Raw genomic sequence first — 16,540 nt, 5'->3', positions numbered from 1 at the left:
CAGGCAGAATGTGCAAACTCCACACAGACAATCACCCAAGATGGGAATTAAACCCAGGTCCGTGGCGCTGTGAGGCAGCAGTGCTAACCACTGAACCACTGTGCCGCTCCTGTTTAACTCTCTTCCTCGCTCCACAGACGCTGCCAGACTTGCTGAGTTTCTCTAGCATTCTGTGTTTGATTCAAATTTCATCAGTAGTATTTTGTTTTTAAATGAATTTGAAATTTGCTGTGGAATTGTTCATCCAATCACAAACTCTGTCAGAGAAAAGCCAAAGTTAATAAGTTGATCATGGATAGTCAAGACTGTTTCATAAAGGGTAGGTCGTGCCTCTCACGCCTTACTGAGTTTTTTGAGAAAGTGACCATACAGGTGGATGAGGGTAAAGCGGTTGTTTTGGTGTACATGGATTTCAGTAAGGCATTCTTCACAGTAGGCGATTGCACAAAATACTGAGACATGGGATTGCTGGTGATTTAGTGGTTTGGATCAGAAATTGGCTACTTGAACGAAGACAGAAGATGGTGATTGATGGGAAATATTCATTCTGGAGTTCAGTCACTAGTGGGGTATCACAAGGATCTGTTTAGGGTCCACTGTTGTCATTTTTATAAATGACCTGGATAAGGGCGTAGTAGGATGGATTAGTAAATTTGTAAGTGACGCTAAGGTTGGTAGAGTTGTGGATAGTGATGAAGGATATTGCAGGTTACAGAGAGACATAGATAAACTGCAGAGGTGGACTGAGGTGGTAAATGGAGCTTTTAATGCAGAAAAGTGAGAGGTGATTCACTTTGGCAGGAGTAACAGAAATGCAGAGTACTGGGCTAACAGTAAGATTTTTGGTAGTGTAGATGATCAGAGAAATCTCGGTGTCCAGGTACTTAGATCCTTGAAAGTTGCCACCCATGTTTTTAGCCTTGTTAAGAAGGCACACAGTGGAAAGGATTCAGAGGAGATTTCTAAGTTGTTGCCTGGTATGGAGGGAAGGTCTTAGAGGAAAGGCTGAGGGACTTGAGACTGTTTTCATTAGAGAGAAGGTTGAGAAGTGACTTAATTGAGACATATAAGATAATCAGAGTTAGATAGGGTAGCCTTTTTCCTCAGATGGCGATGGTTACCACAAGGGGTCATAACTTTAAATTGAGGGGTGATAGATATAAGACATATGTCAGAGGTAGTTTCTTTACATAGTAGTAGGGGGATGAATTGCACTGCCTGCAACAGTAGTAGACTTGCCAAATTTAAGGGCATTTAAATGGTCATTGGAAAGACATATGGACAAGAATGGAACAATAAGTTCAATGAGCTTTCAGATTGGTTCGACAGGTTGGCGCAATGTCGAGGGCTGAAGGGCCTGTACTGCGCTGCAATGTTCTATGTTCTCTCAAAACTACTTAAGTCAGTAGATAACTACTGTTATGTGCTGATCTACGTTTTCGAGGTTGGCCCAAACCCCATCATCTTTATCCTCCTTTGTCCTTCACGATACTCAAAATTCGCACATAGCAGCGGTATTGTGTTTTTGTTGTCACCCTCAGGAATTCTGTACCCTATTCCTTGTGAACAATGAGGACTGAGTGTACTGCAGGTGCTGGAAATACTCAGCAGGTCAGGCAGTATTTGTGATGAGAGAAACAGTTAATGTTTCAAGGCTAATATGATTTCTTGAGAGCTACTTTCATTTTGAGCTCTGAAAAAGAGTTCTGGGACTCGGAGCATTAACTCTTTTTCTCCCCCATAAATCCTGCCAGACCTGCTAGGTTTCTACACTGTACATTTTTATTATAGACCATTTTTCTTCCTCACTTGCTGCTGATTTAGGCTCTGTGAGCCCTCTTGGGTGAATAAGAAATGTACCATGACATTGTAAAAGCAATACTGAGATTTCTCTGTTCTTGCGAAACTTCTATCTTTCAACCAAACACAAATTGAAGGATTTCTATCATTAGTTGACTGTTTGTGAGACCTTCAATATTTTGTTTGCATTTCAGTACAATACAGCAGCAATGATACTTCAGGAATTCGGAAATTAAGTTTTATTATAGCCTTAAATCTCAGTGTAGGAGTTCTTGAGAAAACCTCTAGTTTAAGTGGCTGAATTAAACACTTACCCTTGAGTCAGGAAGCATTAATAGAACTGAAAATGTGTTGCTGGAAAAGCGCAGCAGGTCAGGCAGCATCCAGGGAACAGGAGAATCGACGTTTCGGGCATCAGCCTTTCTTCAGCAATGAGGAAAGTTTGTCCAGCAGGCTAAGATAAAAGGTAGGGAGGAGGGACTTGGGGGAGGGGCGTTGGAAATGCGATAGGTGGAAAGAGGTCAAGGTGAGGGTGATAGGTCAGACTGGGGTGGGGGCGGAGAGGTCAGGAAGAAGATTGCAGGTTAGGAAGGCGGTGCTGAGTTCGATGGATTTGACTGAGACAAGGTGGGGGGAGGGGAAATGAGGAAACTGGTGAAATCCGAGTTCATCCCTTGTGGTTGGAGGGTTCCTAGGCGGAAGATGAGGCGCTCTTCCTCCAACCGTCGTGTTGTTGTGGTCTGGCGATGGAGGAGTCCAAAGACCTGCATATCCTTGGTGGAGTGGGAGGGGGAGTTGAAGTGTTGAGCCACAGGGTGGTTGGGTTGGTTGGTCTGGGTGTCCCAGAGGTGTTCTCTGAAACGCTCCGCAGGTAGGCGGCCTGTCTCCCCAATATAGAGGAGGCCACATCGGGTGCAGAGGATGCAATAGATGATATGTGTGGAGGTGCAGGTGAATTTGTGGCGGATATGGAAGTGTCCCTTGGGGCCTTGGAGGGAGGTGAGGGGGGAGGCGTGGGCGCAAGTCTTGCACCTTCTGCGGTTGCAGGGGAAGGTGCCGGGAGTGGAGGTTGGGTTGGTGGGGGGTGTGGATCTGACGAGGGAGTCACAGAGGGAGTGGTCTTTACGGAATGCTGATAGGGGAGGGGAGGAAAATATATCTTTGGTGGTGGGGTCCGTTTGGAGGTGGCGGAAATGACGGCGGATGATGCGCTGTACATGGAGATCATCTATTGCATCCTCTGCACCCGATGTGGCCTCCTCTATATTGGGGAGACAGGCCGCCTACTTGCGGAGTGTTTCAGAGAACACCTCTGGGACACCCGGACCAACCACCCTGTGGCTCAACACTTCAACTCCCCCTCCCACTCCACCAAGGATATGCAGGTCTTTGGACTCCTCCATCGCCAGACCACAACAACACGACGGTTGGAGGAAGAGCGCCTCATCTTCCGCCTAGGAACCCTCCAACCACAAGGGATGAACTCAGATTTCACCAGTTTCCTCATTTCCCCTCCCCCCCACCTTGTCTCAGTCAAATCCATCGAACTCAGCACCGCCTTCCTAACCTGCAATCTTCTTCCTGACCTCTCCGCCCCCACCCCAGTCTGACCTATCACCCTCACCTTGACCTCTTTCCACCTATCGCATTTCCGACGCCTCTCCCCCAAGTCCCTCCTCCCTACCTTTTATCTTAGCCTGCTGGACAAACTTTCCCCATTCCTGAAGAAGGGCTTATGCCCGAAACGTCGATTCTCCTGTTCCCTGGATGCTGCCTGACCTGCTGCGCTTTTCCAGCAACACATTTCCAGCTCTGATCTCCAGCATCTGCAGACCTCACTTTCTCCTCAAGCATTAATAGAGGGCTTCCCCAGTGCTGTCTTGTTTACATCATGTACTGATTCTGAAGTGGGAGTTCAGTGAGGTATGTGAGGAAAGGAGGTTTTTTTTGCAGTATTTTCAGCATCCTTTGGTACAGTAAGAATTTAATTCAGTACTGCTAAATTATTCCAGTCCGTGCTCACTCGTAACAATTTTTTTTGAGTTTATAGGGTGGCAGGACAGTTCAGCAATGTGGAATGTATATTCTGCTGTCTATGTGAAGTCAGAGACACACTGTCCCAGGCAAACATATTTGCAGGAAGTTTCACTGGCTACACAAGCATGAACCCCAGGTTTCAGAACTCGAGCAGTGACTAGAGTCCTGGTTGTGCATCCAGGAGGCAGAGAACCAAGATAGCAATTTGGGGAGTTGATTGTACCACAGGATCAGAACATAGGGCAGAGAGGGAAGGATGACCACCAAGCACCTTAAGATAGCTGTGTTTTCATCCTGGAGCTCCCTGAGTCTATCTTAGTCACTAATCAGTGTTCCATTTTTGGATACTGTTGAGTGCAGGGCATTCTTGCGAGAGGGCAGTCGGAGCCAAAAATATTGTACCATGTGTGGCTCAGCTTTGTTTTGGGGTGGGCAGGAAGAAAAGAAATGAATGGAATAGGGATAGTGAGCTGCCCTGAAGGACAGAAGAAGCAGTGGTTAGCAGATAGACTGCACAGGGGTTTTGTGATTATTAATAAACTATACATGTAAACACACGGAGAATAGCAAGTAAAGCTGACAAACTGAGGACACAATGCATTACAGTGTGATATTGTTCTGTCTGCACAAGTAAGCAAGTCTCACTGCTCCACAAACTGTACCAAAGTGTACATATTTATTCTCTAAAATGGTCCATTGTTTCTCTATTACTGTTTGACTGGGACTGTATTCCCTAGAGTTTAGAAGGGTGACAGGATCTGATCAAAACGTATAAAGTTCCACCAGGACCAGACACATGAGACAAAGAGGATGTTTTCCTCTGGCTGCGGAGTCTAGAACCACAGGACACACTCTGGAAATACACCATTTTAGGAGTGAAATGAGGAAGCACGTCTTCACTCAAAGCATAGCAAACATGTGGAACTTTATTTTACACAAAAGGCTATAGAGATCAAGTCATTGAATATATTCAAAAAAGATTAAATTTTTGAGGCATCAAGGAAAATGGGGAAAAGTAGGAATATGGCATTGAGAAAGAGGATTAGCCATAATCATTGAATGGCTGAGTAAACTTGAAAGGCTAAATGACTTCCTTGCTGCCTGTTTTTATCTAGAATGAAAGGGCTTCCACCAAATTTCTTCAATAATCTCTGAAATATCAAATCTAAAACTTTTCTCCTTTTTTAATTTTAAAAATAGGTAAAACTGATGATCAACAAAGCAATGATGCAGTTATATCTTTAATTCCCAAAGGGCACATTTTGGCGTGTCTTGGTTGGTTTTAGTCACCTTTCTTTCCTCATTTGACCAAACATTTGACCAGATGTCCTAATTGGTTTATGGGATGTGGATAGTCCTAATATTTCTGGTGTGTATGATTTTGTTTTTCCTTTTATAATCCTGTGAAGTACTTTAAAATGTTTAATTTCATCAGTACTATATAAACACACACCTTTGCCAAGACTGGAGGTAATTTGGGGGCACTAGGAACAAAGAAATGTAGCAACAAGAGTAGGCTGTTCAGTCTGAAGCACATGCTCTGCCAATCGGTTAGATCATTGCTAGTCCTCGCACTCACCACTAACTTATTGCACCATCTCTATATCCTCTGATGTCATTCGTATCCAAAAATCTGACTTGTAACCTGCTCAATAATTGAACATAGTCGGTAGGGAAGATAATTTAAAAAATCAACTAAACTTCAAAGAAATTCCTCCACTCTGTCTCAGAACAAGAGGGATAAATTAAGAAACTGTCCCTTGATTCTATACTCAGCAGCCAGAGACCACTGTTTTATGCTATTTAAGAATTTAAAGTTTCAGAAGTCAACTTTCATTCTTCAAAACTGTAGAGCTTTCAGGCCCATTGATGTTGATGAATTCTCAAAAGACAACATCATCAACTCATGAATTAGTCTTGTGAAAATATGCTGCATTCCATCTTTGCCCAGATAAGGAGACTAAAATTATTTGCTCTAGATGTGATTTCACTGCAGCTCTGTACAATTGAAACGAGGCAGGAAAGTGCAGTTGGGATTTTTACATCAGCCATTGTTTCTTCTCTGTTGCTGAGTCAAAGTCTTAGGAGTGAGTTCTGGACAACAATGGATGTCCCTACACACAAGAACTTTAAGGAGAGAGCTCACGTTCACTTCCCTACCAAAAAATTAGATATAAAGAATAACTATCCACATTCCATAAACCAATTTGAACCGTATTATTAAAAATCGAAGAGATCAGGAAATTATTTTAGGGTATAAATTAAAACCCATAAAATTGAAATTTTGAAAGAAATGGTTTTAAATGCTCTGTCACTGTAACTAAAACAAATACAGTAAACCTTGAATATTTGTTACATGGTACTAACCAAAAGTGAAATGATAAACTGATCTTATATGATAAGATTATGTAACATTGTTCAAAACAATACACTTTTCAATGATATTGGTCAATCTACTGGCAACAAGCACTGTACAAACATGGGTTGGGAAGTATGCACACTGTGTATTCCGACAGTCTGACTCAAAGCCAGTATCTAATTTATCTTTTGACTAAATTCTAACTTCTGAATTTGGATGAAAGTCAGTAAGTCCATTGGACCTGATGTGCTGCATTCCAGAAGGTTGAAGTTGGAAGCTGTAGTGATGGTGGGTGAATTAGTGGTTGTCACTGAAAATTCTAAAAGTTCTGATAAGCTATGTGTAGACTGAAATGTAGCAGGTGTAACCCCACTTTTCAAAAAGAAAATGAGAGAAAATTAAGGTATGACAATGCTTGTTTGTCAGTATTAGGAAAAAAATTACACTCTATTGTAACTAGACACTAAGATAATGTTAAAATTGAGCATCATTGACATGGGTTTATGAAAGATCAGTAATGTTTGGCAAACGTACTTGAGGATGTAATTTGCAGCATTGACAAAGTATAACCAGTGATTGTGATATATTTGGAGTTCAGAAGACTTTTGATGAAGTCCTACACAGGTAAGTAAACAAAATTAGAATTTGGGGAATGAGTAACAGGTGTACTGATTTGGATTGAGAGTTGATTTGTGGACAGAATAAACAGGTAATTCTCAGGATGGCAACTGTAAAAAGCAGAGTATGCAAGGTTCAGCATTTTGGACCATAACTCTTTACACTTGCTATATAAGTTATTTGGATGTAGAACCAAACAAATGATTTAAACATTTGCTGTTGTCAATATTCTGTGCAAATGTGAGTTGTGACGAAGGTGCAAGGAGGCTACAAGGGGTATTTGAGCAGTCTGATAAATAGAATGGCAGATGAAATACAAAAAGGTAAGGGCACGGTGGCTCAGTGGTTAGCACTGCTGTTTCACAGCACCAGGGACCCAGATTTGTTTCCAGCCTCTGGCAACAGTCTGTGTGGAGTTTGCGCATTCTCCCCGTGTCTACATGGGTTTCCTCCGGGTGCTCCGGTTTCTTCCCAAGGTCCAAAGATGCGCGGGTCAGATGAATTGGCCATGTTAAATTGCCCGTAGTGTTAGGTGCATTAATCAGAGGGGGGTGGGTTGCTCTTCGGAGGGTCGTGTGGACTCATTGGGCTGAAGACCCTGTTTCCACACTGTAGGGAATCTAATCTAATCTAAAGTTGCCATAGACTGTACAGCTGTTCTCTCTATAATGCTTATTTTATTCAGTCATGGGATGAGGGCATCACTCACTAGGCCAACTGTCCTCTGGGCAATAAGAATCAACTGCATTGGTGTGGGTCTGGAATCAAATGTAGGCCAGACCAGGTAAGGACGGCAGTTTCCTCTTCTAAAGAACATTAATGAACCATATGTTTTTTCCAACAATTTACCATTGTTTCATGGTCATCATTAGTCTCTTAATTTCAGATTTTTAAAATTCCATCCATATTCCACCATCTGCCATGGCAGGATTCAAACCCAGGACTCCAGAACATTACCGGGTCTCTGGATCAACAGTCCAGTGATAACACCACTAAGCCACTACCACCGCTATTTAATTGTGAGGTTATCCACTTTGGAAGGAAAAGGGCTGTCTTTTCGATAGGGGTATGGAATTATCTTCCAATTAACCTGTTTGGAGATATTTAACACACCTGTGAAGCAGGTGAGACTTGAACTCAGGCCTTGTAATCCAGTGGTGGGAATGGTACCAATACAGACGTAACTCGATTATCCAAATATCAATTATCCGAATTTCAGATTATCTGAAGATCTCAAGGTCCCGATAGAAACATTACATGAAAGAGACATTTCCAACACTGATCGCGTCTTTTGTTTACAATGACTAAAAATGAACTTGGCTTACTGAAATGCTGCTAAGAACAGTCCTGGACATCCATGGGAGCCCAGACACCATCTACAAATGACTGACTGCCCACCCTCTCTCTCCCCACACTTTCCCTGGAGTTCTACACAGGGGTGTACCCAAAACTCCCCTTCCCCAGATAATCTCTTCAACATTGTTCTGTACAGGTAGAGCTTGTCAAAAAGTTGCGTATATGGCTGTGTGTGCACTATTTTGAAATGCACCCCCCTCCCTCCCCCCCCCCCCCCCCCCCAACAAATGCAGCAGCAGTCTTCCTATTGGTGTCCAGTCTGGCTGCCCTGGAGAGGAAGGGGCATGCACACAGTGTGCTGCTGCCTAGTCTCTTGAACGGGGAGCGGACTTAGTGAGTGCTAAGTCAGTCCCATTGAGCTAATGGGGGAGTGGGGCTTCAACAGGTCCCTTGCACACGTGTGTGTCTGCTCAGAAACAAATCCTGAGACAGGGAGCAAAGCAGGCAGAGAGAAGAAAAAGGAAACTTCAGAAAACTCCGAGCCCCAGAGGAGAGGCATTGAATCAATTAACTGAATAATCAATTATCCCATCGAAATACTGCCCACCTATCTCATTCGGATAATAGAGATTCCTCTGTACCCCTTGACAAAATGGTACACCAGTGTGGTCACCTGCAATAGCAGGTTTAATTAATGTGAGATTTAAAAAAAAATAGGCTGGTATTCTGTGGAGTTGGTCGCCTTGAATGGTGAGTCAAGAACTAGGGAATCCAGTTTCAAAACATAAAGCCATTAAGGACTGGGATGAGAGCTTTCTTTGCCATTAAAATTTGGTGAGTGTTTGGAATTCTGCTCCAGGCAGGTTGTGAAAACTCAATTGTTGAATGGTTTCGAGACAAAAATAAATAGATTTGTGGACACTGATGATGTCAAATGATATGGCGATTATGGAGAAAAATAACATGGAGTTAAATGATCATCTATTTATGATTCCATATTTGACCACATTATTTAATATTAAATGGATGTGTGGGAAGTAAAAAAAAATAATCTTTGCATTTAAAGCAGTACATTGGAGTGAACTGATATCATGACACTGATGTGTTCAATCTCTCCCTTTGCTTGAGGCATGGTTACCCTTAGGTTAAATCATGCTCTGTGGTCTTGTAAATATTGCGACTTTACCTTTTTACAGTTTCTCAAATGAAAAGAGGACCATAAACTTCTTGGAAGAGCCCTATAAATCTGTATGTTAAGTATGTGATTGTATAATAATAAAGGAATTGATTTTCATCGTTTTTTTTCAATTTTGTCTTGCTATTTATTTTATATCCTGGAGCCTTGATTGGTGTTCTTCTGTTCTATTCTCTGTTCAAAAGAAATTATCTTTTGAGATTTCCTGATTTGAAATATTACAGTGGGAAATGTCTATACATTGCCTGCTTTCCATCACTTTAGATTTTTAACTGAGAAGACCACTGAAAGTGAGGATCTTATCAATGAAAAGCTGCAATGCGAAATGTCTGTCCCCACCTGTTTTGAGGTATAAAACATAAGCAAAAGAGATTGAGAAACATTATCTTATTCTTCATATTCTGTATCAAATTTAATTTCTTTCCTATAAATGTCATCTATCATTGATTGATTGTCCTTGTGTGAATATTTGAAAACTGTGGACCAGGCACACTGATAAAGACTTGATCCTTTATTCCACAACTTTGTGATGGTGCATTGAATGCTCACCAGACAACCTTGGGACTCCTGTGTAGCTTGCTCTGTTAGTTTACACACAAATATTTAGAGAAAGTTAATTTGGTTATGAATATATTGTTGTCTTTGTTTCCTTTTTCCAGATTTTGGTGTGAGTGCATTTTTGGCAACAGGTGGTGACATGACCAGGAATAAAGTCAGGAAGACTTTTGTAGGTACACCCTGCTGGATGGCACCTGAAGTTATGGAACAGGTGAGGCAGTCTATATTTACATCAGAACATCTCAAAATACTTTTTAACTTTTTTCAAACTTTTAGAACTGCAAAGAATATGCATCTGAAATTGCATAAACTGAGTCCGGATTCATCAACATGACCTTCACTGCTGGTAGGTGGGGTGTTAGTTTTCCACAGGAAAAGAAAATGTGTTCAGGGCCTCTTTTCCTGAGGTTGTTCCAGCTGAAATTGACGCGTGGATGGACTGGGCTGAAAATGGCAGTGGGTCGTAGTGATGGCCACTAAGGCTTATAACTTGCCAAGACACTCAAATGATGTGTAGCAAAGTGCAAGAAGAATGCATTCACCAATCACCGTACCCCGCAGTCTATTCAGACAGGGGAAGAAAATTGAATCTAAAACACTTCTGATCTCAAACTGTGTACACTTTTTTTTAAATAACAAAGGCAAGCATAAATACTTTGATGTCCGTTGTTATTTCAATGCCACTTTGATTCGAAAGCATTATCTTTGATTGCTGATGATACATACTCAGCATAAGGAGGTGGATAAGTTGACATTTCTGGTGTAACCCTTCTACAGGACAGGGGAGGGGCAGAGAACTTCTTCAAATTGGGCATCCTTTGAAGAGACTTCAGTGGAACAAACTTGGTTAGAGACCAAAAAAACCGCAGATGCTGGAATCCAAAATCCAGTCCTGAAGAAGGGTTACACCTGAAATGTCCTCCACCTCCTGATGCTGCCTGGCTTGCTGTATTCTTCTAGCCTCCTGCCTGTCTGTTTTGGATTCCAGCATCTGCAAGTTTTTTGTCTCTTTTTGTCTGTTTTTTTTTTTAGTCAATCATAGAGTCATAGAGATGTATAGCATGGAAACAGACCCTTCGGCCCAACCCATCCATACCGACCAGATATCCCAACCCGAATTAGTCCCACTTGCCAGCACACGTCCCATATCCTTCCTATTCATATACCCATCCAAATGCCTCTTAAATGTTGCAATTGTACCAGCCTCCACCACTTCCTCTGGCAGCTCATTCCATACACGTACCACCCTATGCGTGAAAAAGTTGCCCCGTAGGTCTCTTTTATATCTTTCCCCTCTCGCCCTAAACCTATGCTCTCTAGTTCTGGACTCCCCCACCCTAGGGAAAAGACTTTACCTATTTATCCTATCCATGCCCCTCATAATTTTGTAACCCTCCATAAGGTCACCCCTCAGCCTCTGACGCTCCAGGGAAAACAGCCTATTCAGCCTCTCCTTATAGCTCAAATCTCCAACCCTGGCAACATTCTTGTAAATCTTCTCTGAACCCTTTCAAGTTTCACAATATCTTTCCAATAGGACCATAATTGCATGCAATATTCCAACAGTGGCCTAACCAATGTCCTGTACAGCCGCAACATGACCTCCCAACTCCTGTACTCAATACTCTGACTGATAAAGGAAAGCATTCCAAACGCCGCCTTCAGTATCCTATCTACCTGCAATTCCACTTGCGAGGAGCTATGAACCTGCACTCCAAGGTCTCTTTATTCAGCAACGCTCCCTAGGACCTTACCATTAAGTGTATAAGTCGTGCTAAGATTTGCTTTCCCAAAATGCAGCACCTCTCATTTATCTGAATTAAACTCCATCTGCCACTTCTCAGCCCATTGGCCCATTTGGTCAAGATCCTGTTGTAATCTGAGGTAACTGTCTTCGCTGTCCACTACACCTCCAATTTTGGTGTCATCTGCAAACTTACTAACTGTACCTCTTATGCTCGCATCCAAATCATTTATGTAAATGACAAAAAGTAGAGGACCCAGCACCGATCCTTGTGGCACTCCACTGGTCACAGGCCCTCCAGTCTGAAAAACAGCCCTCTACCTCTGCCCTCTGTCTTCTACCTTTGAGCCAGCCATTCGATATAAGAGACCATTCAGCCCATCGAGTCAGCGCCAATGAGAAAAACCTCACCTGTTTAACACTATAGGCAGTCCCCAGGCTGAGAATGGCTTCCATCTTTGAGTTCATTTGCAAGTCAATTTGTACACCAGTCAAAGCGCAATGCGGGACAACATAAAATAGTGCTCATATATTGGATCTTTAAAACGGCACGATTGTATGGGATGGCATTCGTAAGTGCAAGTATTTGTAAATTGGATGTTTATAACTTAAGGACCCCCTCTAATCCCACTTTCTAGCAGTTAGTCCATAGGTGAAATATTATAAAGGTTAAGGTTCCCAGCCTCCACTGCCTTCCCAGCTAGTGCATTCCAGATTCCACCACCCTCTTTTTTTTTTTTGTTTTTCCCTCCACCTCCTGTCCTTTACCTTTAAAATTATGTCCCTTCAGTATTGATCCTTCAACTAAGCAGAACAGCTGCTTCTTATTTACCCTATCTATGCCCCTCAGCCTAATAAATCTCAATCAGGTGCCACCTCAGCCTTCAATGCTCTAAAGAAAACAACCAGAGATTATCCAGCCTCTCTTCACAACTAAACTGTTCCAACTCCAGACACCGTCCTGGTGAAACTCCTCTGCAAGACATACTTCCTGTAGTATGGCAACCAGACTGCACACAGTACTCCGGCTGTGACTTAATTTTTAAAAATTGTGCAGCAGTTTTACTCAACTCATTTTTATCTCAGCAAAATTGTTCTGTCAGCTCTGATTTTTAAAAAATATTCTTTCTACCCTAAAATAATTGCAGCCATTAAGCAAATCCCAAAATTGTTTCACTACAGGAGGAGGCCATTCAGCTAATTTTCTGTGGCAGCTGTCCAAATAAGAACTTGCCCAGTGCTACTTCCTGCCTGCTCCCTGTAACCCTACATTCAATTGAAACAATATATATTTTTGCCCCAAATACCTCAGTTGAACCTGACTATAATAAACTATGGGCAGTTCATTCCAGACATGAACTGCTCATTGCATGAAAAGGTTTTTCCTCACCATTTTTTTGTTTATTTTACTAATTATTTTACACCTGTGCCCTCTTGTTCTCAAACAACTCATGGAAATATTCTCTTGCTGTTCACTCTGTCCAGTCGGCTCATGGTTTTGCTGCATATGCTCCATACATCTCTTTGGAGAAGGGAAGGCTGTGAGGTTATGCAATTCAAGTGTTCAAAACCATGAGCAGACTGGACAGAGTGAACAGCAAGAGAATATTTCCATGAGTTGTTTGAGAACAAGAGGGCACAAGTGTAAAATAATTAGTAAAATAAACAAAAAAATGGTGAGGAACAACCTTTTCATGCAACAAGCAGTTCATGTCTGGAATGAACTGCCCATAGTTTATTATAGTCAGGTTCAACTGAGGTATTTGGGGCAAAAATATATATTGTTTCAATTGAATGTAGGGTTACAGGGAGCAGGCAGGAAGTAGCACTAGGCAAGTTCTTATTTGAGGCTGTGGTGGAGGCAGGTACTTTTTGCAACATTTAAGAAGCATCTTTGAGTACTTAAAATGCCAGGGCATAATAGGCTATGGATCAAGTGCAGATAAGTGGAATTAGTTTGGTTTGGTTTAGGGCAGAAAGAATATTTTTTTAAAAATCAGAGCTGACAGAACAATTTTGCTGAGATAAAAATGAGTTGAGTAAAACTGCTGCACAATTTTTAAAAATTAAGTCACAGCCGGAGTACTGTGTGCAGTCTGGTTGCCATACTACAGGAAGTATGTCTTGCAGAGGAGTTTCACCAGGACAGTGTCTGGAGTTGGAACAGTTTAGCTGTGAAGAGAGGCTGGATAATCTCTGGTTGTTTTCTAATTGTGGAATTAGTTTGGTTTGGTGTGTGCTGGTCAATGTGATGTGCTGAAGAGCCTGTTTCTCTGCTCAATGACTCTGACTCTGTGGAAGAACCTCAGCTTTTCCAATCTCTCTCCATATTTGGAGTTCCTCATCCCCAGAACCATTCTCCTAAACTACTTCTGTACTGTTTCCAAAATCTCCACATCCTAAAGTGCAATGCCCAAAACTGGATGCAGTACTCCAACTAAGAACCTTCACTAAATTCAACATAATTTCCTCCTCCTCCTCTTATTCTGTAGGCTTTATTTACAGGATACCTGATTTAACTGTCCTCTTCACCTGCCGACCACCTTTTAATGAATTCTAGATGTTCACATGCTCCCCTTTGCAATGTGACTTTTACTTTATTTCTTTCAACTAAAATATCTCTTTTCTGGCTTGAACTTTATCTCTCCACTTCACCAATTGGTCTGTGAACTTTAAAGTTCTCCACTGTCCCTGTGCTGCAACATGTAAGAGTCTTTATTTTCAGCTATTATTACTTTTCCAGTCTCTCCTCCTGATAACTTTTTCACTGCTCTTCACAGAACCTCAGAACTGTGGAATGACTCAGCTGTTTGTTTTTCCTTTTATGTACCATAGTACCATGACCCACTCTTGAAATTGCTTATTCACTGCCTACTGATTTATAATTTGTCATCTCTTGCTGGTGTCATATATATTGTACTCTGGTCCTCACTTTAATTTCTTCATTTAAAATTTGCTTTGAGTTTAAAAGGAAAATGATTAAGCAATGCATGATCCAATTCTGTTCTCAACTCATAAGATACATGTTTGAAACTTCATGATAATTCTATCATTGTTTTGCCTCAACAGGTTAGAGGCTATGACTTCAAAGCAGACATTTGGAGTTTTGGAATTACAGCCATTGAATTAGCTACTGGAGCAGCTCCTTATCATAAATACCCACCAATGAAGGTAAGCATCAGTATCAAGTCCAACAGGTGAACGTAAGTTTTTTTTTGTATTTCGTTACCCCACTACAACTCACTCCTGATCTCTCCATTGAATTGGATTGTAATCTGCTTTAAATAAGACCACAAGACCATAGGAGCAGAAATTAAGCCATTTAGCCCATCAAGTCTATTCTGCCATTTAATCGTGGCTGATAAGTTTCTCAACCCCATTCTCCCCATAACGCTTGATCCCCTTGATAGTCAAGAACCTATCTATCGCCGTCTTAAATATACATAATGACTTGGTCTCCACATTCTTCTGTGGCAATAAATTCCATAGATCCACCAATCTGGCTGAAGAAGTTTCTCCTTACCGCAATTGTAAAAGGTCTTCCCTTACTCTAAGGCTGTGCCCTTGTGTCCTAGTCTCTCCTATCAATCTTCCCAACAATCACCATTTCCAGGCCACTCAGTATTCTGTGTGTTTCAATTAGATTCCCCCCCCCCCCCTTAATTCTTCGATCGAGTATAGTGCCAGAGTCCTCAAACATTCCTCGTATGTTAAGCTTTTCATTCCTGAGACCATTCTCATATCATCTGAACACTCTCCAAGGCCAGTACATCCTTCCTGAGATATGGGACCCAAAACTGCACACAATACTCCCAATGTGGTCTGACCTGAGCCTTCTAGAGCCTCAGAGGTACATGCCTGCTTTAATATTCAAGTCTACTCAAAATAAATGCCATCATTGCGTTTGCCTTCCTAAATATTGACTCACCCTGCAAGTTTACCTGGAGACAATTTTGGACTTGAACTCCCAAGTCTCTTTGCACTTCAGACTTCTGAATTTTCTCCCTGTTCAGAAAATAGTCTATGCCTCAATTCTTCCTACCAAAGTGCATGACCTCTCTCTCTCTTTCCCACATTGTACTTCATCTGCCACTTTTTTGCCCATTCTCCTAATCTGTCCAAATCCCTCTGCAGTCTCCCTGCCTCCTCAATGCTACCTTTTTCTCTACCTACCTATGTCTGCAAATTTGGCCAGAATGCCCTCATTCTAGATCGTTAATGTTCAAAGTGAAAAGTTGTCCCAAAACTGAGCCTTGCAGAACACCATTTGTCACCAGCTGCCATCCTGAGAAGGACTCTTGTCTGCTAGACAGCCAAGCTTCTATCCATGCTAGCACCTTGCCTCTAACACCATAGGTCCTTTTTTTTTTCACTCCGCCTCTTCTGTGGCACCTTGTTAAAGACCTTCTTGAAGTCCAGTTAGCTAACACCCATTGGCTCTCTTTGGTCTCACTTTCTCTAGAAGATTTGTTAGACATGACTTCTCCTTGATGAAAACATGCTGACTTTGCCCTATTTTACCATACACTTCCAAGTATTCAGAAATTTCATGCTTCACAATGGACTCCAGGATCTTGCTCACAACCAAGGTTAGGCTAATTAGTGTGTAATTTTCCATCTTTTGCCTTGCTCACTTTTTAAATGGGTGTGACGATTGTGATTTTCCAGTCCTGTGGGACCCTTCCTGATTCTATTGATTCCTGAAAGATCACTAACACCTCCACTATCTTTTCAGCTATCTCTCTCAGAACTGTCGTGAAGTCCATCTGGTCCAGGTGATTTATCCACCTTCAAGCCATGTTCGCTTAAAAATCACAATGGTCCCTGCTTCACCAGCTGTCTATGGAAATGCAACTTTTATGTCATCAGGATATCCAAATGTGTTTCACAGTCATTGAACTACCTTTTAAAGTGTATTGTAATGTAAGGAATA

At 41.9% G+C, this 16,540-nt stretch overlaps 1 protein-coding gene across 2 annotated transcripts in view; it reads left to right on the top strand.

Annotated features, from left to right (window-relative positions):
* Positions 1-16,540, top strand: part of LOC122548925 (serine/threonine-protein kinase OSR1) — a 182,298-nt gene that overhangs the window by 95,065 nt on the left and 70,693 nt on the right. For both annotated transcript variants that reach the window (XM_043687910.2, XM_043687911.2), the window contains exons 6-7: positions 9,965-10,074; positions 14,677-14,778. In XM_043687910.2, the coding sequence (XP_043543845.1) occupies positions 9,965-10,074; positions 14,677-14,778 (212 nt within the window). The remainder of the gene's footprint in view (positions 1-9,964; positions 10,075-14,676; positions 14,779-16,540) is intronic.

The sequence above is a fragment of the Chiloscyllium plagiosum genome, unplaced genomic scaffold (assembly GCF_037043375.1).
Source record: "Chiloscyllium plagiosum isolate Xiang-an unplaced genomic scaffold, Cpla_swu_hap1 HiC_scaffold_4, whole genome shotgun sequence".
NCBI lineage: Eukaryota > Metazoa > Chordata > Chondrichthyes > Orectolobiformes > Hemiscylliidae > Chiloscyllium > Chiloscyllium plagiosum.
This window is presented reverse-complemented; position numbering and strand designations above follow the sequence as displayed.